This window comes from Orycteropus afer, unplaced genomic scaffold (genome assembly GCF_000298275.1).
Source record: "Orycteropus afer afer isolate SDZICR_OR568_19922 unplaced genomic scaffold, OryAfe1.0 scaffold00082, whole genome shotgun sequence".
NCBI lineage: Eukaryota > Metazoa > Chordata > Mammalia > Tubulidentata > Orycteropodidae > Orycteropus > Orycteropus afer.
The window spans coordinates 6,270,009-6,292,255 of NW_006921669.1; the positions used below are offsets into that span (position 1 = coordinate 6,270,009).

The 22,247-nt window shown below is 42.1% G+C and overlaps 1 protein-coding gene across 1 annotated transcript in view; it reads right to left on the reverse strand.

Moving 5' to 3' along the window:
• Window positions 1–2,358: 2,358 nt before the first annotated feature.
• The window catches only part of GPAM (glycerol-3-phosphate acyltransferase, mitochondrial), a 36,637-nt gene continuing 16,748 nt past the window's right edge, over window positions 2,359–22,247 (reverse strand). Inside the window, exons 5-20 of the mRNA XM_007941551.2 lie at window positions 21,889–22,035; window positions 21,174–21,270; window positions 20,487–20,623; window positions 17,571–17,670; window positions 17,013–17,225; window positions 14,889–15,002; window positions 13,498–13,583; window positions 12,643–12,758; window positions 10,980–11,050; window positions 9,579–9,843; window positions 8,847–8,989; window positions 7,533–7,610; window positions 6,414–6,554; window positions 4,786–4,975; window positions 3,322–3,380; window positions 2,359–2,475 (exon numbers count right to left, since the gene is read on the reverse strand). Coding sequence (XP_007939742.1) covers window positions 2,359–2,475; window positions 3,322–3,380; window positions 4,786–4,975; window positions 6,414–6,554; window positions 7,533–7,610; window positions 8,847–8,989; window positions 9,579–9,843; window positions 10,980–11,050; window positions 12,643–12,758; window positions 13,498–13,583; window positions 14,889–15,002; window positions 17,013–17,225; window positions 17,571–17,670; window positions 20,487–20,623; window positions 21,174–21,270; window positions 21,889–22,035 — 2,074 coding nt within the window. The remainder of the gene's footprint in view (window positions 2,476–3,321; window positions 3,381–4,785; window positions 4,976–6,413; window positions 6,555–7,532; window positions 7,611–8,846; window positions 8,990–9,578; window positions 9,844–10,979; window positions 11,051–12,642; window positions 12,759–13,497; window positions 13,584–14,888; window positions 15,003–17,012; window positions 17,226–17,570; window positions 17,671–20,486; window positions 20,624–21,173; window positions 21,271–21,888; window positions 22,036–22,247) is intronic.

The following is a 22,247-nucleotide window of genomic DNA, read 5'->3' on the forward strand; positions in this document are numbered from 1 at the left end:
GGAAGCCATCCGCTTTTGGAAAACATTAAGAATGTATCTGTTAGCAGAAACAGGGCTACCTGTTAGCTGTTTGGTGAGGATGAAGGTTTGCTCAGTCGTGAGGCACTGAAGAATGAGTGGTGCTAAAAGTAACTCAAGGGTCAGCTTGTCTGCATGAGCCTAACTTTGGTTGAGATTTTTCTTCTGTAAAAAAAGGTTTTCAAAGCACCAGTTAATTAAAAAAAAAAAGCATGAATATTTATTCTCACAGTGGGGTAAGTGGTGCAAAGGCTAGCAAATTATACATGGCATTCCCCAAATCATCTCAGATTTCTAGCCAAGAAACAACCAAAAGGGAGAATGAAGCGAGTGGAGCCCCTGTTCCTTGTCTTGGGCTGGCACAGCAGCAGCGCTCCACACAAGGGTCAGGGCAGCAGGGGCCACTGGGAAGTCAGCCTCAACCGGGACTTTCCAGCTAACTAGCAGAGAGTCTGAGTGATCCTGGTCTGTAATTTAGAGGCAACCAAAGAGACTGTTGAAATGTTTGACTCTCCGGATAACAAACACCCAAAAGCATGAACAAGCCTCCCTGTGTATTTCCCCAAATGCACAGCTCCAGCCAAGAGAAGAAGCCAGCGGCCTCCCACCAGCCGGTAAAATGGAATGCCAACAGGGGAATCTGCCCACCCCGTGCCAAGGCTGCTACGACACTGACAATGCCTTCACAGTACAGAGACCCCATGAAGACCAAGACACATACTTTAAACACATAATTTGAGACAAACGGGAGATCACATGAGTAGATAGCATTACTGCTATGTATTTCAAATGAGAAACTTCATACAACATGAAATACCAATCAGTATCCTTTCCTCTCCTAATCACACATGTATAATTTAGAAGATACTATTAGTGTTTAAAACCCAAGCTTATAAAAGTACAAATTTAATTCCCAGTACTTTTATATTAAATTCAAAGATAGGCAAAATTCATCAGCGAAAATTCCTAATTCCATAATGGTATGGACTTAAGAGACAGTAAATTGTTAGAATATTTTCACATTACATGATCTTTAAAAATCACCCTAATTACCACAATTAGGTAATAATTATGCTCCCTGCTGACAAAAAAGGCACCCAGCCACTATGAACAACTTTCCATAATTACAGCCACTATGTGGCATTGGGATTTAGGCACAAGGCCAACGTAAACTTTTAAAGAACCATGGTTTTCCTTCAAAGCTAAAAATCCATCATCGCCTCTGACCGTTGACCAGCCAGCGGGGCCACTATGCAGAGTGGACAGGTTGTACACTGCAGCTGGTGTGGGCACCAGGCACCCAGACTGGGGTCCAGGGCACAATCTGAGGACAGTGGCTGGCAGGCCCTGCTCAGGAGCCTATAGCCAGAGCGCCTTATACTAACAGACCGTCAGGTCAAGCTAACTGAGTCAGGACAGTTGCTAGGCAGCTGAGCTATTTCCCAGATCCAGTTACCTACTATGAGAGGTAGCACCTGGGAAGACCCGGCTGTGGGAGAGGGCACAGACACGAAACAGAAGGAGTTCTTAAACACTCGCTGGTCCTTTAAAACTCAATGGCACTTTTCTGTGAGAGCAAAGGTTTTCAGAGCCAATGTTCTGGCCAAGTTTACCTTGAATTTTGCCAGCCCAGTTTTCTTCCTGATGTTAGCTGTCTGATCGCACGAGCTTTATTTCTGACCTAAGCTAATATTGTCTGTCATCGGGTAGCTCTTAAAACACTTTCTAAGACTGGCCGCAGAGGACAGCACAGTGGTACTGTCCTCGCATCCCAGCCCCTTCATTCGTAAAGCACTTTGGGATGAAAGGTGCTCCCATTTAAAATACAGTGAATATTGACAAAGGTAAAGCTGAAAAGAAAAACAAAAACAAAAGCAAAACAGTGAACGGATGGCTCCACTATTTGTAAAGGAAACATTAACCATTAATCAGAAAATATGCCAAGGGATCACGGGACAGTATTAAATTCACCGTACGAGTTTCAGTTCCAGCACACGGCTACATTGCTGCGTCCATCACAGTCATCAGTCCTTAAAAGTAGGACTTAGAACTAAATCTTTAATGGATTCCAAAATAATTTACCGAGATTTCATTTTGTCATCTACTGATTATGATTTTCAAATGGAGGCTGGGAGCCCCCCAAAGTGTTGTCGGTAAGCTGCTGTGTCATCTTGGAACAGGGACATCACAGATCCACTGAGGAAAGAAGGCACTTGTCTTCCAGGAGGTCAAGTCAGGCCAGGCCTGACCACAGTCGGCACCTTCAACTCTCGGGTCGGAGGCCAGAACCTATGAGGTGCTCGTCCCATGCCCCTCACTTGCAGAGGTGCCAGGAGTTACCTACAGCACCACAAAACTCAGAATGTATTCTAGCAGTTTTTGCCGGTTGGACTGAGGTAGGAAAGTGCTGCTTAGTTCTAAAACAGACACTCTCTTTTCTTTGGTTTCTTTGAAAACCTAAAAGAGAAAGTTTAAATTAGGAAGACAACAAAATACAAGACTTCTGTCACCAAGCCTGAGCTGTGCTCTGGACAGTCAGGGACCTTTAACCCTGAAAGACAGCAAAGGTATCTAAAACCATATCCCTAAAACCATAAACCATATTCCATAATTAATGTGTAAAACTAAACTCACTGCCGTTGAGTCGGATACGATTCACAGCGACCTCTCCTGGAGTTTCTGAAGTGGTATCACTACATAAGTAGGTGGCCCAACCTTCCTTCTGAAGTAAATGTATGTGTGAGTGTAACTATGGGAGGGATTTACGAGTGTGGCTGTGGGCTGTTTTGGGCGGTGGAGTTCACCTAGGGTGCTACCTTTTAAAATTTATGTTAGCATAAAATCACAAACATCCCTTATAAAAAGCCACTAGTATCTCCCTGGAACTCATGCCCCAATGACATGCCATGAAGGTAAAAGATACCTAAGGACACTCCTAGTAAATGATAAGAATACAAGAAAGTAACTGAAACCATATGAAATAATGAACACCTCTGGCAAAGTTGTGGTGGTACCTTGGAGCACACTGGCATCTGCTGTATATAAACAGTTTTCAGTTTTAGAATGAGTGTGAAGCCGGCAAATTCCGGAGCACTCAAGTGAATCCGAACTGATAGGCCTGGCCTCCAGTACCTCCCATCCCCGCCCGCCCAATCCCCGACATCCTTTCACCACTGACCTAGCAGAAATGCTTCTCTCAGAGCCCACCTCATCATGAAGGTGGCTCAGGGAGCCAATAGGCTCTCCACAGAAAGGGAACAGAAGTTAACACAAGCTTCTCTAACATACATGTTGGACACCTACCCCAATATCCTTAAACATCTTCACAGCATTCTTCACAAGACAGTACGTGGCACTCTCAGCTGTGGAGAAAGTCACGTGTTTAGGCCAGCAAGACACAAGAATTCTAGTATCCACAGTAAGGAAGTCCGAGAGGCTACAAAGAGGATTGGAGCAAGTCGGCAGACCTGGGTCAAGCTCCATTCCCGCTGCTGGCAACCTGTGATGTCTCAAATATCTGATGCTTCCTTAATCTTATTTATCATCTACTCAGAAAAAAGAGAGGAGGCAAAGGGAGCAGAGGAGGAGGAAAGAAAGAGACAGAGGAGAAAGAAAGGAAAGAAGGAAGAAAAGGATGAAGAGAACTATCTGCCTAAAATGTCCGTCTTGAAGGATTTGGGCGGGATCACATGGAATGCTGTGTAAAAAGTTTTTTTATAATGCACAGCAGTGCACAGATGATTTATACATCAGGAACCAGAAAAGGTGTGAGCCTAAAGGGCAGAGAACAGTCCTATAACCCAGGTTTGCCCATTAACTAGCTATGCGACCTTGGAGTGTCCTCATCAGTCAAGTAAGGCCAACAGAGCAGATTTTCTCTAGATCGTTCTGGCTCTAAAAAGTATGTGAAAGTATTTTCAGTAATGTTCCAATACGTCACTGTATAAAACGGTACTCACGCCCCGTATCAAACATGGAACAGTAGACAACACTGAGTGCTGGCCAGGATATGGAGCAACTGAAATGCTCACACACTGCCGGTGGGAGTCAAACTGATACCGTGACTTAGCGATTCTCTCCCCATGACCCGGCAATTCTAGTCCTAGATATATACCCAACAGGAGTGAGTGCATCTGTTCACCCAGTTCACAGAAGCACAATTCACAGTGTCCCTGGCCTTCAAACAACCCAAATATCCATCAACGGGAGAATGAACAAACAAAATGTGGTCAATGTCTGTGCACATAATCCTACACAGCAACAAGAATGAGTGACCAACTACATACAACAACATGAATGAATCTCACAATTGGCGTTGAGGGAAAAAAACAGACACAAGAGCACATAACTGCATGATACAATTCATGTAACACACAAAACTAAAAAACTCACTGCCGTCAAGTCAATTTGACTAAACAGATACTACTAGTAATTTACCAGGTTAGAAAGGAGCCCTGGAGGTGCAAAGTTAAGTGCTCAGCTATAACCAGAAAGTTGGTGGTTCAAACCCACCCAGCTGCGGGATGAAGACCTGAAGATCTTCCTCCCTCAAGGCCATGGCCCGGAAAGCCCTGTGGGACAGTCCACCCTGTCAGATGGCATTGCTAGGCATCAAAATCAACTCAACAGCACCTAACAATAACAACACTGCATTAGAGCAGGATAATTTCCTATCTTTCCAATTTTCTACAATTAGCAGATTTCTATAACCAAAGGAACACTGTTATTTTAAAAAGCAAAAACAAAACAAAAAAAACAGTGACTTACCATATACTGCAACGTTTCTTTCTGTCCTGGTTATTAGGTATTTGTGCAACTTTTGCAAATATTCAGGCTCTGGAACAGGGCCATTGAAGTTGTGAACAAAGATGGCAGCTGAGCTGTAGGCCTCCAGCAAAGGCCCAAGGAGTCTCTGTAAGAAGGTGACGAACTGCTGGTGCTCCTTGGACTGACTCACCTGAGGGTACAACAAAAGTAAGTGAAGTTAGGGAAAAGGGACATTAGAACACAGCAGCTGACAGAGAACTTTCCTTGGAAAACTTTAGAAAATTGTCACTCACACTAGCCCAGCCTAAAAGCAGCCCACTGCTCCATGTGTCCAGGAGCTCTGGTGGAACAGTACCTAAGGCATTTAACTGCTAACCAGAAGGCTGGCAATTCAAACCCACCAGTTCAAACTCTTCTTCCGTAGAGATACTGCCTCAGAAACCCAAGGAGGGGTCGCTATGAGTCGCAATACACTCGACGGGGGTGAGTTTGGTCTATTTTCAGCTCCATGTACAGGAAATCTCTGTTGGAAACAACAGCTGGTTTTAAACCTAATCACTCACTTTTACAGTATTTGAGGCTTACAGTCCTTAGACAACTGCCTAAAAGAAATTTTCATAATTGAATGACATAATTGTGACATATTACTGTCACTGAAAATAGCTGGCCCTGAAGCTGGACATGCCAGGGTTTAAAGCCCAGGTTCAACAGTCGCTCACGTGTGCAAAAAGGCCATGTGCGAGGGCCACCAATCATCTCAGGTCTTCCCCAGCCCCTGCTTTCTGCTCCCCCATGGATCTCAGCTCACAGTCCAGGACTGTGAGGAACGATGGTGGTGGTGATACGATCCTTCGTGACAGGGAAGGGTTTCACTGCACCCACCCAAAACATGCAGTTCAGTTCAGCCCCTTCCTCTGAACTCTGGAAGCAAGACCACTGTCCAATTTTGAAACTAGTAATAATACCCAAGAAGGAGAAAGAGTGAGACTTCCAAATGTCATTTAGAATCTCTGAAAGTTATACCTAGCTTACACATGTAAACTTGGAGTGCCATCACGCTGCCAAGAGTGACCCTCTCAGGGTCTTCAGCAAAGATGGGTCATTTGTACTAATTTCTAAACTCAGGGAAAAATCAATCTTTTTAAAACCTTTTTTTTCCCTTTACACAGGATTTCCTTTAATTGAAAGCAAGAAGCTCAATGTATGAGATTGGGGCAGGAGGCCAAGACTGAGCAGGCCAATAGCAGACTACTCACTTCTCTATCACACCTGGCACACTTGCCTTGCTGTGTGGATGTCTAAACTAAAGGCATGGGTGTCAGTGTGAGTAAACAGGTATGTACGTGTGGATTCTGACGAGTGGCTCATAAACAACATCACCTACAATGGTCATCTTCCTGAATTTTCAGACTCTTGTTTCTTCTCCATTTACCCAAACTGAATAATTTCAGGTATTCATTGAATTCAAACAATTTGAGTTCTTTAGTAGATACAAATTATCACAGATGGTTCATGAGTGGTTTAGAGAGAAGTCACCACAGCCCCAGCTTATGAAAACCTCCTTCATTTGTGGCAACACAAGAATCAATTCATCACCGCGATGTCCACCAGAATTTTTCACCAAGTACCTTCAGGTAGCAATCTCGCTGCTCTTCACCAAAATCACTGTCTTCATCTTCTTCATCACTTCTCCACGACAAAGGTTCGGGAAGTTTCTTATCCCACTGCTGCTCAGCAAGCCCAGGACTCATGTCTTCCTGATCATCTTGCTATGCCAAGGAGATGAGCAACAGCAGTAAACACACACAGCCACACACACAGCTGCCCCCCCGGGCACCAACCCAAGTGCTCCTCTCTCCTCCCCCCCTTCCAGACACTTCCCTTCCCAGACGCAAAATTATCAGGAATGGGAGCAGAGAAGAAAGGGGCAGGGCACAGGGATGGAGCTATAAAAATACCCTCGTGGGGGTGGGGGTGGGAGGGATGAAGAGGTGGAGCCCAGGGCAGCTTTAGGACAGACAGTGAAACTATTCTGCATGATTCTGTAAGGATGGACACATGACATAATGCGTTTGTGAAAACAACACAGACCGAGCCTGATGCAAATATGGACTTCAGTATTTCGGCTGTAACAAACGATCCACACCAAAGTGAGATGTTAATAATAGAAGGGAAAGAGAAACTGTGTTTGTGCGGAGGTGGGGAATGAGAGCTGTCTGTACTTTCTGCACAAGTCTTTTATCAACCTGCAACTGCTCCAAAGATATGAAGTCTATTTAAAAAATAAAAGTCTCAGATATTTTAAATCACTATCTGTTTTCCTAGACTGTACCCTCTAAATCTGCCAAAATTAAAATAAAATCTCAAAAGACAAAAATATGTATGTGTACACTGCAAGTATGCTGACAAGTATAGCATCTTGTCTTAGAATGTAAACTTCTGGTCACGAGGAAGCCAAGTCCAGATATATTTCAAACAACACCGGTGACAGGAAAAAAATAAATAAATTAATAAATAATAATAATAATAATAATATGTGTGTGTGTATATATATATATGTGTATATATATATATATATAAAACAAGCCAAAAGACATTATTTTTCCCATTATTGTTTTTCTCTTCTCTTCATCTGAACTAGCAATACATCAAATGTATCACCTGGCTAACATGGCAGGTCGAAAGGGTGGAGAAATGAAGAACGAGAAAGTAAGCCAAGGCAAACAAAAGGCAGCTCCTCCTCTTACCTCTGCCACTATGAGAATGCCGTACTGGATAAACCTTCCTACTGTTTCATGGCAAACTTGGTAAAATGTCTGGCAGGGCTGAAAAGAAAAGGCATTTGAGTGGAAATGCCACTGTTCTTTACTTCCATTTAATGTTAGAAAGGCTGTAAGGGAGCTACCGAGTGTGTCCACCACCCACCTACCTACTGCAATAGACAAGTGCTACATATGAGGCCCAATGCCCTCCCTCCCGACAAAACACAGTCGCCATCAAAGCCAGAGAGGAGACCTCTTTAACCTGCTGGCCGGGCACCCAATGCAGCAGCACCTACAGACAGTGCTCCAGAGCTCAGTCCTCTCCACCAAAAGGAGGACGCCCACTGCAAGCTGCTTGTCAGCCCTCTATGGCTTATTTCCTTCTCTTTGTAAGACAAGTTCACAGCAAATGCCATTTTCAATGAATGATTTACACAAAGGTGGGGACGAGGGAACACTGGAATAACTCAAAAAGACCCAATCTAGGGCACCTTACTTGCACCCATCCCCTTTGGTCTTGCCACCCGATGTCCATGCAAAACAAGTTCCAAAAGAGGGCTCCAATACTCCATATTAGAAGGAGCGACATGGAGGAGGACTGTACTTAAAACACAGGTACTCATAGACAGCCCAAGGCACTTGCATGTAAATGGAAGAGAATATTAGAATTCAAATAAAATCTGAATTCTATTTGTTGATGATTTAGGGGGCAAAAATCTCTCAACCTGCTTAATATGTAGTCTAATTCAAAATGAAAGCTCATGCAAATGAAAACTGGCTGCAGTTTGGTTAACATTCATAAAAGGTTAATGAAAAATAAAAATTGGGGTTTCTGTTAAATTAGGAGGTTAAACTTAACATTCTGATGCTGAACGTTAGTTTCCTCATCTGTAAAATGAGCAGGGGAGGAACAGATAGTTTTTAAGGTTATTTCTGACTCTTACCTTCTGTGGTTCTATCATCCATGGCCAGAGAGTTAATTATTTACTAACCTCTGCCCCCACTGCAGTAATTTACTTTGGATCTGCCTGATTGATAACATTCAGCAAACTGTCCTATTACTCTCCCTAGCTACAAGAAGGGCTCATTGGAGCAGGGACCCAGACAGCAAAACAAGAGAGGAAATGGCCACCATTGGTTTGGTGGCCACTGACACCCAGAGGTCGACTGTAAAGCTTCAATAATGGACCAACAATTCTCTAAGAAGAAAACAAAGGTGGTTTATGTCGACATGCAAACGGTCATGAAAAGCACAGGCTTGAAGGAGAAAGAGAAGCATACTGTTGGGTCTTCACTTACGAGTGAGATGGTGCCTTCGTTAGAGAGCAGATAGCACAAGCTGGTGGCCTTCTGCACCAGCTGCTCCTGGCTGATCAGGTTGGGTGGGGCGCCGGCAGGCCCCCCCGAGCACCGCTTGTTCAGAACCGCGTACAGGCTGCAGGCTGCGGAAACAAAGACAACAAAGCCCTGCAGCTCTCGGTTTCCCAGAAAAAAACTCCTCTGATGATGTGGATTATTTCAACAGATTTTCAATACATCACAAACAGTGACCTACATGAGCTGGAGAAAAGTTAAGTAAATCCTGTCAGGGCTTACTTCTTGTGATGCCATCCAATCCCAGCTGTCAAATACCTCGTCCACTGGCGCCAGTACCCCCGCTCTCCCTCTCTGTCATCTCTTAATCACAAATGATCCCCTCCATGGACTTCACTGCCACGTGTATGTCTTGTCTCAATAACTAGTCCTTAAACTCTTGGAGAACAAGACACTTTACCTCTCCTCCCCAGCAGTAAGTATAACACTATGCACCCAGTAATCCAGCCCCTACTTGTTGGGTAATAAATGTAAAAAGTAAGCTACAAATGGTGATCTTGCAGCAGATTAAATTTTCACTTGAAAACTAAAAATCCAGCAAAGCATCCCCTCAAACAAGGGGCTACCATCCAGACTGAAGTGGGCACCACTGGCCCCGGTGCTTTAGGCTTTTATTTGCCAAGAACCTTGTTGAAGGCCTTTCAGGACCTGACATACCCATGATGGCCTCCATGATGAAGACATGGAGCACCCCATTGCTATAGAAGTTGAGTTCAAAGACGGACGGAACAGTTGTACTCGGAGTAATGAAGAACTCATCATTCCTGCTGGTGTGGGTGATGGTGATGCAATTACCCAGCAGCTGAATGGCATGCATGACCACATCTTCTGAATTCCCTGAGAAGCCCAGGTCAAAATCACGAGCCAGGACTTCCTCCTTCATCACAAAGAAGTCTTCCACCAACGTGGAGAGATCAATTCCCTAGAGAAACAGACAGAAACAGTCTCAGGACACAGAAAACCTACTTTCCAAAAGGCCAACATCCCGAGTTTTTCTCTTTTTTAGATTTCCTGCGGTTCACGGCTGGCACATGCAGAAAGAGGATCAGACCTCATGCACAGCAAGTCAGAAAACCAGCTAAGAAGCTGGGAACCAGGAATGTCAGAGAAGGTTCCAGCTAGGGAGCACTCTAGCCATGATACGGAGCATGAGCACATCCCAAAGGGAAGGAGAAGTTATCTGAAAATGCTATAAGAAGTGCTGGGTTTTGGCAGAATTACCTTCATTTTAAACACTGATTTGACAAATGTTTATGTGGTGTCTATGCTTGGTGTTGAGAACATGACTGTGAACAAGACAGACACAGTCTCTCCCGTCACAGGACTCAGATGAGTATTGTGGGAAGGCAGAAAGCAGACCCTAAAATACAAATCAAGGAGCTCTCAGGGCACTTACTACATGTCAGTGAAATAAACTTCATTTATGTTCATTATATTACTCTGGTGGCATAGTGCTTAAGGCATTTGACTGCTGACTAGAAGGCTGGCGGTTCAAACCCACCAGCCACTCCTCGGAAGGAAGATGGGGCAATCTACTTCCATAGTGATACTGCCTCGGAAACCCAAGGAGGGGTCGCTATGAGTCGAGTCCACCTTGACAGCACATAACAACAACATATTACCCAAAAGGAGTTGTGGTAGTACACTGCCTAAAGCATTTGACTGCTAACCAGAAGGTTGGAGGTTCAAACCCACCAGCTGTTCTGCAGAAGGATGATGGGGCAATCTACTTTTGTAAAGATTTACTGACTCAGAAACCCAATGGGGGGTTGCTATGAGTCAGAATCGACTCGATGGCAGTGAGTTTGGTTTTGTATATTATCCAAAGAATCTCTTACTATTGCACATATTAAGCCGTCTCTGATTTTTTTCTTTTTTTAATGTACATTTCTTCTTCCACCAGGTTTACAGGCTCCTGTGGGCTGGGTTAACTTATATTACTGTTTATCTTACAGTACTACCAGGAGTGGTCCCACTCTATCAGTGAATATACATTTGCACAGCTGATAAAACACTCTCAAGCCATCTACTTAGCTCTAGGTGACCCTGCAGACATACCTGCCTGTGTCTGTAGAGAAGCAGGCAGGCCACGATGTGTGTCGACATAATGGCACAAGATTTGCTAGCAGCTGGAAGGAAGAAACAAAGCTTCAGTTACTCCTTTTAAGAGAAAACAGTTAAAATATCTTTAGAAACTAGACAGCCAACACCACTAATTATTTGGGTAATGGGGTATTTTAATATCTACTTTACATTTATTTTCCAGCTTTTCAGCAATGAGAACGGATTATTTTTAAAATCCAGGTGTTAAACAGGGGAGAGACACAATCCCAGGTGCTTAAGAACTGGTTCAGGATAAGGGAGGAATAGGAGCAGCTAGGGTGGAAGGAGTGAGATAAATTACATGATACTGGAGGCAGAAGGTGCTGAGAGTCTGAACAGGGGCCAGGCATAGGAAATGCAAAGAGAAGGAGATCCCGCCCGCCTGGGCTAAGCGAAGGAACCACAGTGCTGTTGTGGGGTTTAGGTGGCTTCACTACAACAGCACACAAAGCTCCAATTGAGAACATAAGACTGATTCCATCTCAACTCACACCCCCGTCTGGGCCACTTCCACTTGAATTATTCGTGTACAGCTATCCTACCGACAAGAGCAGAGCTTCCTGAGCGCAGCACCATGAATTACTCAATTTGTATTTCCCACAGCTGAAACAAGGTTTACTACATACTGGCCACTGGGATCTTTGTTAGATAAAAATAAGAAAGGGATTAGAGGGGAAAGACACATGTAGCTATCAACCTAGATACTATAGTACAAGTTAATTCAAAGAAACAGATTCATGAGCAAACAAATCATTCTCAGAATACCCTTAAAAACTGTTTTCAATTTTTTTAAGCACAAGAACTGCTACTGCATGAGCACCTACTAAGTACCAGGCACCACGTAAGATGTTTTACTCCTATTATCTCAAATCTCCACATCATCATTTTTTTTTCTAATAACTACATATCTGTGGTAGTTAAGGTTATGTGTCAACTTGGCTGCTGGCTGAGTGGCCAGGCAGCTGGATGTAGTATTCCCCATGATGAGACTGGTAATCAGCTCCAAGGTGGAATCTACTGGAGCAGCTGAGTAGCTGCCTTAGGGATGTGGTTTGCTTCCTGTATATAAGGAGAAGCCTTGGGGATAGTCTCTAGCTTATGGCACGCTTGAACCCTGCACGTAGCTGTGTCATTGTTCAGCAGCCTGCCACTCTCTGCCAACCCTGGGACTTCTAATGGACTTGAATTAATGGCCTGCTGTGTGGTTTGGTAACATCAGGACTATGCCTTTTATTTGTCAACCGTGGGCTTGTCAGTCTCAGCAGCCAGCAGCTATCTGAGTGAAGAAACGCTTCCAGCTTCAGCGGGCCGGGAACAGGAGGCAGGGCTGAAGCCCAAGGTTGAGGGGCTTTCACCCAGCCCTTAGAGCCTGGCACTTGGAACTTCGACTTCTAGCCTCCAAACTGTAGGAGAATAAACTCCTGTTTGTTCAGGCCATCCCGTTTGTGGTATATGCTTATAAGAGCAGCACTAGGGAACCAGAACGATATCACTACCCAGGTATTAGGTAGTAAAACCAGAAAGTAAACCCAATCACTGCAGATTCTAAAACCTGTGTGGTTTGTACTGCACCATGCTGAATTTGAATTGCAGAACTCAAGCTTGCTATTCAACTTACTAAATAGAATGTGCTCAGCCAGGTTTGCAATCAACCTTCTTCGAAATGATTCATCTGTTGCATTTCTGGACTCATTGATGGAACTGTGTGCACCTTCATCAGCAGCATCATGGGCTCTGAAAAGTTTTGGAAAAGTTTTTTTTCTTTTAAACTCAGACTTCTACAAATCCCACTCTTACAAATCAAACTACATAGGACTAATGTATACATACACTATATATTTTTAGAACTACTACAAGTCCTAAATTTCAATCACAAATAGATTATTCCTATGTGTAGGTAGGTTGTTTTCTTTCCATGATATATTCTATCATGCTTAATATGTGCTCCTGGCTCCAACTTTTTAAATAACATTTAAAAAAACATTATTTAATGTGAATAAACAGTGCCTTAATACATTTAAAATCCACTGGAAGAAAGAATGTATAAAGCAAGACACATTTTTAAATGTTTCTAAAAATTCCATACTTCCACATATTGAAAGGTTTAATACTCAATATCTCTAGTAATTCAATTTGAATTCTGAAAAAGTCAAATGACAAGACTTTTTTATATGCTGCATTTATACACAGCATGCAAACCAAAAGCAGTTCAAATATTCAAAAGCATGAATAAAACAAGAATCCCTATATGATTCACATCAAAAAGACTATATCATATAAACAGTCAAAATACTCCAAACTAATATGAAAAAAAAAGTAATTAGTTTTTGAGACAAAAAATTACTCAAGTAAGGAAGTGAAAACATGAAATGTACATTCTTAGGAAAGGGAATCTATTTTTCCATGCAATGTAAATAATAACAAATACTTGATAGTTTGGTTAGCTGGGTATAAAAATTTCCATAAGCCTTACCTTGAAGGAAATATAGTTGGTAACAACGCTTGCTCCAAGGAAAGTGGAGCAGACACAGGTTTCTGACTTTGGCTTTCTAAATATTCCTGGAAAAAAATGTACAGCATGACCATTTACTCTCACTTTCATATCAACATATAAAATACAATTTAAACTTCACAAAGTAAAAAGGTATTGTTTATAAAATCGGTATGCTATGGAGGCATAGTGTCTAAGGCATTTGACGGCTAACCAAAAGGCTGGCAGTTCAAACCCACCAGCCACTCTTCGGAAGGAAGGTTGGGCAACCTACTTCCATAGTGATACTGCCTCAGAAACCCAAGGAGGGGTCACTGTGAGTCAAAATCGACTCAACAGTAGTGAGTTTTATGGAATATAAGAAAGGTGCTCTGGTGGTACAGTGCCTAAGGCATTGGACTGCTAACCATAAGGTTGGCAGTTCAATCCCATTAGCCGCTCTACAGAAGGAAGATGGGGCAATCTACTTCCATAAAAATTTACCACCTTGGAAACCCAATAGGGGCTACTAAGAGTTGGAATCAACTCAATGGCAGTGGATTTTATGGATTATAAAGCTAACTTCAGAAGTCAAAAATGATTCACAGAATGTAATTAAACAAGCAAGCTAAGAACTATAGATACAAATAGCAGAATGACGTTTAAGCAAAATTATTGAAAATTTGAAGTAAATCATAGCAACATAGGAAGCTGCGTGATAGTTGTAAGAACCTCAGGGACCTGCCAGTCCCAGCCTTTTCAATAAGAAATAATTCATCCCTTGGGACATGTGAGTACTGGATTCCACAAAACAGGACAGAGCATCATGTGAGATTATTGATTTTATCCAAAGCTTTTAGGGGAAGTGTTTTGAAAACTTTCCCCAAAAAGCAATTTTAAAACACAATATGAAACATCTATCTATATATCCTAAGGGTCTCTGAAGGAATAGTGGTTAAGGCATTTGGTTATTAACCGAAAGGTCAGTGGTTCTTCCACAGATTAAAGATGAGGCAGTCTGCTTCTGTAAAGATTTACAGCCCTGGAAACGGAGGGGGCATTGTTATGAGTCGGAATCGGCTCGACGGCAATGAGTTTAGTTTTTGGTTTTATATATATTATGGAGCAAAATTGAAAACCTTATCATTTAAAAAATAACATAGCAAGAAATATTGAGCCTAAGACCTCCCAGAACAGAGACTCTTCTTTGTCAACAGTCATATTTCAGTGGAAAAATTTAGGAAGCACTGCTCTTGACAGAGTCCTCATTTTACAGGAGAGGAAAGAGAGGCCCTGGGTCCTGTAGAAAGGTGGTGTCAGAGCCAGGACAGGAGCCAAAGTCTCCTGATGGCAGGTCGATATTTCAACATAGTTTCATTTCAATAGGTACTCACCTTCAAGGAAAATGGCTGTGCAAAATCCACTCTGACACAGCCATAGTTTTTTCGTAACATTCTAATAACACCTCTTGCTACACTCCAAAGGCTCTCATTCTTCTTAGGTTTGCCCTAAAACCCAATTTTGAAAGAATAACATGGTGAGAAATAAAGTTCACACATATACAAACATTTTTTTATCCAAAGATTATTTTTTTATATAGAAATTGAAGGTTCATTCTGAGAAAGACAACATTAAATGAAAAAAAAAAAAAGTACTTATTAACTGAGGCTCAGCAGAAAATATTTCACATTAGAAGATGCTAAAATATGCAATCATATCATGGGAAAAGTAAGTCAGTCACTGAAAAACAAAACATAATTCATCTAGTCGAGGAGTCCAAACACCTAACAATATAGACAACTAGATGGTAAACCCAGCCTGAGTGACTTCTGAGCTGGACATTCATTTGGTAAACCTTTACTGAATATTTAATATACATAAGCCACAATGACAGGCCTTACACTGTACATAAAGACAGGGATATGAACACTTGAGATAAAGACTGAGTGGGGTATACACTCGGGATAGACATATACAACACAAGGAGAAGAGTGGCAAGTCTCATAAGACAGATACAGATGATAACCCAGGTTTAGCACTTGATTCTTAAAGCTACCAATTGCCAAGTGTTCTTGACTGTTTGAAATGTTATGGGCAAAAAGCCTGAAACTTGCCCAAGACTTCCATACCAAATGAAGACAAAATTAAATTCCTCTGTAACTATCATGCTGCTAGTAGGAGAGGTAAGTTGGTATAACCATTTTGGAAAACAGTGCAACAGTATCTACTAAAGCTGAACATATACATACTTGATCCATCAGTCCCACTCCTAGGTACACACCCAACAGAAGCATTCACATGGTCATTAAGAAACACGTAAAAAGGAATGAAAACAGCCAGTACTGGAAAGGATGAAAAATTTTTTCAGCAGCAGGAGAGAGAAATTGTGGTACATTTATATGTTGGAATCCTGTGTAGCCGCGAGAAAGAACAAAGCGCATCTCTATACGACAACATACAAGAATCTCATAAACACCTTGAGTAAAAGAAGCCACACACACACACAAAACACACACTGCGTTATCCATGTCTATAAAGTTCAAAAATGGACAAAATGATTCTATTCAGTTAGAATCAGGCCAAAGTGGTTACCCTTGAGGGCGTGTTGATGGAGCAGGGGGCAGATACAAAGGGGTCTTCTAGGATCCTGGTAATATTTTCCTTTGATGTGGGTGCTAGTTACACAGATGTGTTCAACCTGTGAAAATTCACACTACCTGTGTACTCTTCTGTAACTATTATACTTCAATAAAAATTTGCTAAAAAGTAACTGCCATTCTTCAAAATAATTTGTGGTTGCTTTGATGACATGACCCCTCCAATTCAGGCTTAACTTAAAATCTGCACAGAAACAGTAAGCCCTGGAAAACAAAAACCATATCTAACCCCCAACTATAGACATGACAAGGAGCTCTGGTGGTACAGAGGGTAAGACATTTGGCAGCTAACCAGAAGGTTAGTGGATCAAACCCACTTGCTGCTCCGCAGGAGAAAGGTGAGGCAATCTACTTCTGTAAAGATTTACAGCCTTGGAGACCCAGGGTGGGTCACTATGAGTCAGAATCGGCCTGATGGCAGTGGGTTTATAGATATGGCAACTCAATGGATGGCCAGTGCGCATCCACTTCCCAATCCCACGACCAAGGCCAACACTAATAAATCATGTCCTCAGCAGGAAAAAGATGTGTCAGTTTGCTTCTATAAAGTTTTATGGCTTTGGAAACCCTATGGGACAGTTCTACTATGTCCTATAAGGCTGTAAGTCAGGATCAACTCGATAGCAAAGGGTTTGGTTTTTCAGTCCCTTCCTCCAAGCGCAGGAAAACACTATGTTAGCACTGCCAATCAGGATGACACATGAGATGAGAGCCACTTGCCATGCCTACCCTACTGCATTTCATGCAGGAACCTTAAACCTTAGAGAGAACCAACAACTTAATCTTAGTTCATTCTAAAAGCACTGATCTAAAAGCAAAAGACCTGAAAAGCAAAGGCTTTTGTGTAGTTGGTCCTCTTACCAGTTGTTCACCATTATAGTGGCCTTCAATGATACGATCATAGGAGATTCCAACAGGTATTATCAAGATGTCTGGGATGGTATTGGTAGACAGAGTATCCACCACAACTGACAACAGGCCCGCCCGAGCACAGGAGGTTTTTCCACTCCTGGAGCGTGTGCCTTCCAGGAAAATCTCCAAGAACTGCTGCTGTCGAAGGAGTTCAACGATATGCTAGAATGTAAGGCAGAAACAGACCATGAATTTAAAACCACCCAAATTAGAGTGAGCTCAGCCAAATGAAATCCTAAAAAAATAAAACAAACAAAAACACAAAACAAGACCATGATTTCAACACTGACGGAGTATTTTACTCACACAAATAAATAACAAGGCAGCTCCTCCAACTATCTTTTGGTGATGACAGAGAACAGTCATCAAACCCACGTCTAAGCCATACTTGCTCAGATTACTCAGATAACAGGTCTTTTTACAATCTCAACTCACTCCAGACTCTTTTTTCCTTCCACTGTGATAACTAACATAATGGCTTTCGGGATAAGTAGGGAGCACGCATACCCCGTGCAGCAAAGCTCTGTAGAGAACATCTCTCCGTCCATCTGGTGTTGCATCTAGCCTCCGTCGAATGAAAAAGCCCCCAAGCTTATGGATCAAGGTACTATAAATTCAAGAATGCATGAATTATTTACAAAGAAAAATGTAGAAAGAATACGAAAATCCCAAGTTACCCTGAAGTATTTGCCATGTGGATACAAAGCACAAGTATTGTTTGGACCGCTGAGTGCGAATGTGGACCTTTTTCCATTTTCCATATTACTGACGCGTTTCAGCCATTTACGTCACTACTGACCCTCATGATGTCACTGCACATCACGAAGCCCTACTCCCGCTCAGAAGGAGCTTGCGTGATGTGTCGCCTCAGCCACGGTGACAGCAGAGATTTCAAGAGCGTATGGAACCTTGCTGAATTTTAAAAACCAACCCAAGGTCTCAAGACACGAGCCTTAGACATTCTGAAGTTTATACCACGGCATAGTTACTACAAAATGAATGTGATTTGCTAAAGCTTTTCAGGAGAAAGTTTTTGAAGTAACTACTGCTGAGACAGTGTCCCTGTGAGACAAGGATAATACCATCACACTGAAAGCAAACACAGCCATCTTTCCCAAACATGAAACAAAGTATTACTCACTTGACACATACATAGGAATTATACAGTTTTCAACACCGTGTCTCTTTCTACAGCTCTGATGAATTTTGATATGAAGTTGAAATGTTTTAATGCTTAAAGTAAACTTTCAAACTTATAGACGCCTCTGTTTTCAAAGTGATACTAATATAAACACATATTCTGGTCCCTGGAGGAGCCTGTATCCCCTGAAGGGTCATAGCACACTTATATACATATTATATAGTTGTTGGGTTTTTTTTTTTTTCAATTTTTCTTGTTGACTATACCTTTGTTTGTTTTTTCCCTTTACCTCAGTTAAAATGTGTCTACCCCTAGTTAATGGTTTAACCTCCCTTCTCTAAGCACCCCTGCCGTCCATCAAAGAGTATTTCTTTTTTTGTGAAACCCTTTTCTTGACTTTTACAAAAGTGATCTCACACAATATTTGTCCTATTGTGGTTGACTAACTCCACTCAGTCTAATGGCCTCTAAGTTCATCTGAGTTATGAGATGTTTCACAGATTCATCATTGTTCTTTCACATTGAGTAGTATTCCATTTTGTGTTTGCACCATAGCTTGTTGATCCATTCCTCCACTGATGGGCATTTAGGTTGTTTCCGTCTTTTTGCTTTGTGAATAGTGCCGCGATGACCATGGTGTGCATAAAGCTGGCTGGTTTTTGTGTCGTATTCTGCATGATCTTACAAGCTATCTGAAGGCAAGGGCCCTGTATCTCGTTCACAATTGTCTAAAGCACAGCTGGCTAAATACTTGTTGACTGCATGAATGACTGGCTTCTCTTCAGTCAAACACATGAGACTGGTTAGCTACAGATAAGTGAGTCAAGAGATTAGGAAGGACCTCCTTAGACTTCAAGGCGGAGGACCAGACTTCACAGCATCCCGACTGCCCCCTAGTGAGTCCCTACCAGCACCACCTGTCAGCCCATTTCCCTTCCCAAACTCTCCAAGTTCATCCTGCTCTTAACTCTCTACTCACAGAGCTGACCTTAGAGGTGCTTTGTGCTTTCAAGTTGAAACTCTAATTTCCCAAACCAACTAAACCTACTCCTCATCAGCTCCTCATTGGTGACTGGCCCCACTACCTACCCAGTTTCTTAAACTGTAAACACCTGAGAGTCTTCCTTCCTTCTCCTCCCACTTCTCTGTTAGTCCCACATCTGGACTATATTTAGTCTTACAAATTCAAGTTACTAAGGAATTTTCAGATCTCTGTCTTTCTCTCAAGGACTCGGTGCTGCCGGGTCAGCTCTGACTCCTAGTGACTCCGTGAACAACAGAACAAAACATTGCAGGGGCTTGCACCAGCCTCACAATTGTTGTTATGCTTGAGCCCGTCGTTGCAGCCATTGTGTCAATCCATTTCATTCAGGGTCTTCCTCTCTCTCGCTGACCCTCCACTTCACCAGCACGACGTCTTTCTCCAGGGACTGGTCACTGCTATACCACAACTATATCTTTATCGTAAGCCTTCATTATCTTTCGCCTGAACTATTATAATAGAGTTGAAATTGATCTAACTTCCTCGAATCCAGAATGACCTTTCAAAATGCAAATCTGAACATGTCACTCCCCAAGTAAGGATACACTGCAAACTCTTGGCTCAGCAACTCAAAACAAGATTAAAACTCTTGTTTCAGTGCAGCTCTCGCTACCTATGCAGTCTCCACTCCTGCCTCTGGCCCTTCCTAATGCACCCAAAATTCGATCCTTGCCGGATCAACGGTCTGCCATTTCCCACCACACCATGCTCTTGTATCTCCCCACCTTTCCACATACTTTTTCCTCTGAATGGAAAGCACAGCATTCGCCTAAAAATCACTTTCACATGATATTGCAATTAGGAGGACATGTTTCTAACACTACCGAACTATGCAATCAAAGATGCAGGCATGTTAAATCTTACTTCATACCACCACCACCACCACCACCACCACCCCCACCTCACCAGCACCCCCAACTCTACCTCCCTACTTCTGAGCCTGGTATAGTAATTTGCTATCTCACCTTTCTAATTGCCTTTTACACATTTCATAAATGTTACCTATAGAGTTTAAGTATTCACAGTTCACCAAATACCTCATATAAAACACATAAGTAATGGTGATAGTCTAAGTGCTCTTTTGTATTTTCCATATTTTCCACAATAAACATGCATTACCTTTATAATAACACAGAAAAGGCTGATCCAATAGCATGTATCAAAAAGTATAATGAAAAAATAACAAAAAGTCAACACATGTTCTTTTTCGGACCTTAAATTCTAAATGAGCTGATCTTACCTGAAGATGGGGATGTTGAGGTTATTGCCTGAAGCAATGTAGGGTGCTTTGATGTTATGACAGAAAAGAGTGAAAGTGAGCAGGAGATAGTCAATATGGGATCTGTGAACCGGCAGAAATATAAGCGGCAAATTCATCTAGTAGAGAGAAAAATGCCCAATTTAAAATTCAAATGTAAAAAATGAATCACACTTCAGAACTTGATATTGAGGTAGAATCATTCAAACGCTGTCTAATTAATGACTCGTTCTTTAAAAACATTTCCAAGTAATACAAACTTCCTTAAATTTAATACTTAACTAGTTAAATGAAACAAAAAAATAAACAAGAGCTCAATGTTTTCTGAGAGGTAGCCCTAATCATGTAAAAAAAAAAGCGTAGGTTGTAAAGTCACTTTTAAGTTGTGACCTGAGCAATTTCTTTATCTATCTGAGCCTCTATTTCCTCATCTATAGGGATGGTTTATCTGATTGTCAAGGTTGTTACAAAGCCACTGAAAAGAATGTTGCATACTGCTGGTAGTTTCCTCCTCCCCAATATACAGCTGTTGCAGTTATCACAAATGGGGACAACTTTCCAAATGGGCTGAAATGCACAACGGTACACAAGAGAACGTTTCCAAAAGAACCATAACATCACTCTACAAACAGAAGGAACATGGGGTGACAGAGTCCCAGAAATCCTTGCCTCAGTTGCAGCTTTAACCATCTCAAGCTGACCCTTGTGGATCTGAATGTTCCAAAAGAAGCTGTTGAATAGTTTCAGCAGCACCCACCCCGTCAGTCTGAAAAAGAAAGGAAACAGGCTTTTCAATGTGCAGTTACATATTTGACTTAGGTGTCTTGTATCTGAAATCTAAGAGTGTTTGTGAGTGACTGTGTGTGTGTGTGTGTACATAAGTGCACACACACGTACACACACTTGCACAGGGTGTTTGTGTATGTCTCAACTGTGAAATCAGAAAGCTGACTTTCCCTATCTTCAAGTTTTGTTTTATTTTTAACTAAAATCGTCCATTTCAGTGTAATGGCATATTTTATAAGTCAGGAGTAACTGAACACGTGACTATAGGAAGAATAACAATTCCTCTAATGCACATACACATGAAAGCAACCTCCTTATGATATGGACAAGTGAAACGTGGCTCCCTCCTGGTCTCTTAGAACAGACGTCTGCAATGACCTAATGGCCACTAGCACAGTTAACAGACTGAGGCACCTGAAAGCCTATTACAGTGCTATTCACAAAGAAGCTGAATAAGAATAAAAAGGGAAGTTAGTTTTGCCATCAGAATATGTTAAAACATGTCTTGGGCAAAGAACAGTGATAGGAAAGGAACGTTCAGTGGTTCAGTCCTATTTGCTCAGACAGGATGAAAGCCCTTTGCCTTGCCTTTTAATACCTGATCATCACGGGGGAGACGGTGGCAACCATTTCTTGAAGGATCTTTTTGGCTCTCTTTCTCACTTTACTGATGGCTTTTGATTGCTGCTGGGCCGATCCATCAGGATTTAACTCTGCAGCCACTTCTACAATTGCTTCTTGTACTCTGATTGGAAATGGAAAGATAGACAACATAATTGGTTCTAAATCACATTCTGTATTCCACATTTGCTCAGCCAGGCTACAACGCACTAAACAAAATGTATCTTCCCCTTAATTTGTGGTAACGTGAGAGAATGAGCTCTGCATTAAAAGTGCCTTTTCTGGGCATCTATTAAATGTTATGGATATCATTTTCCTAAATCAATGAATCCCCAA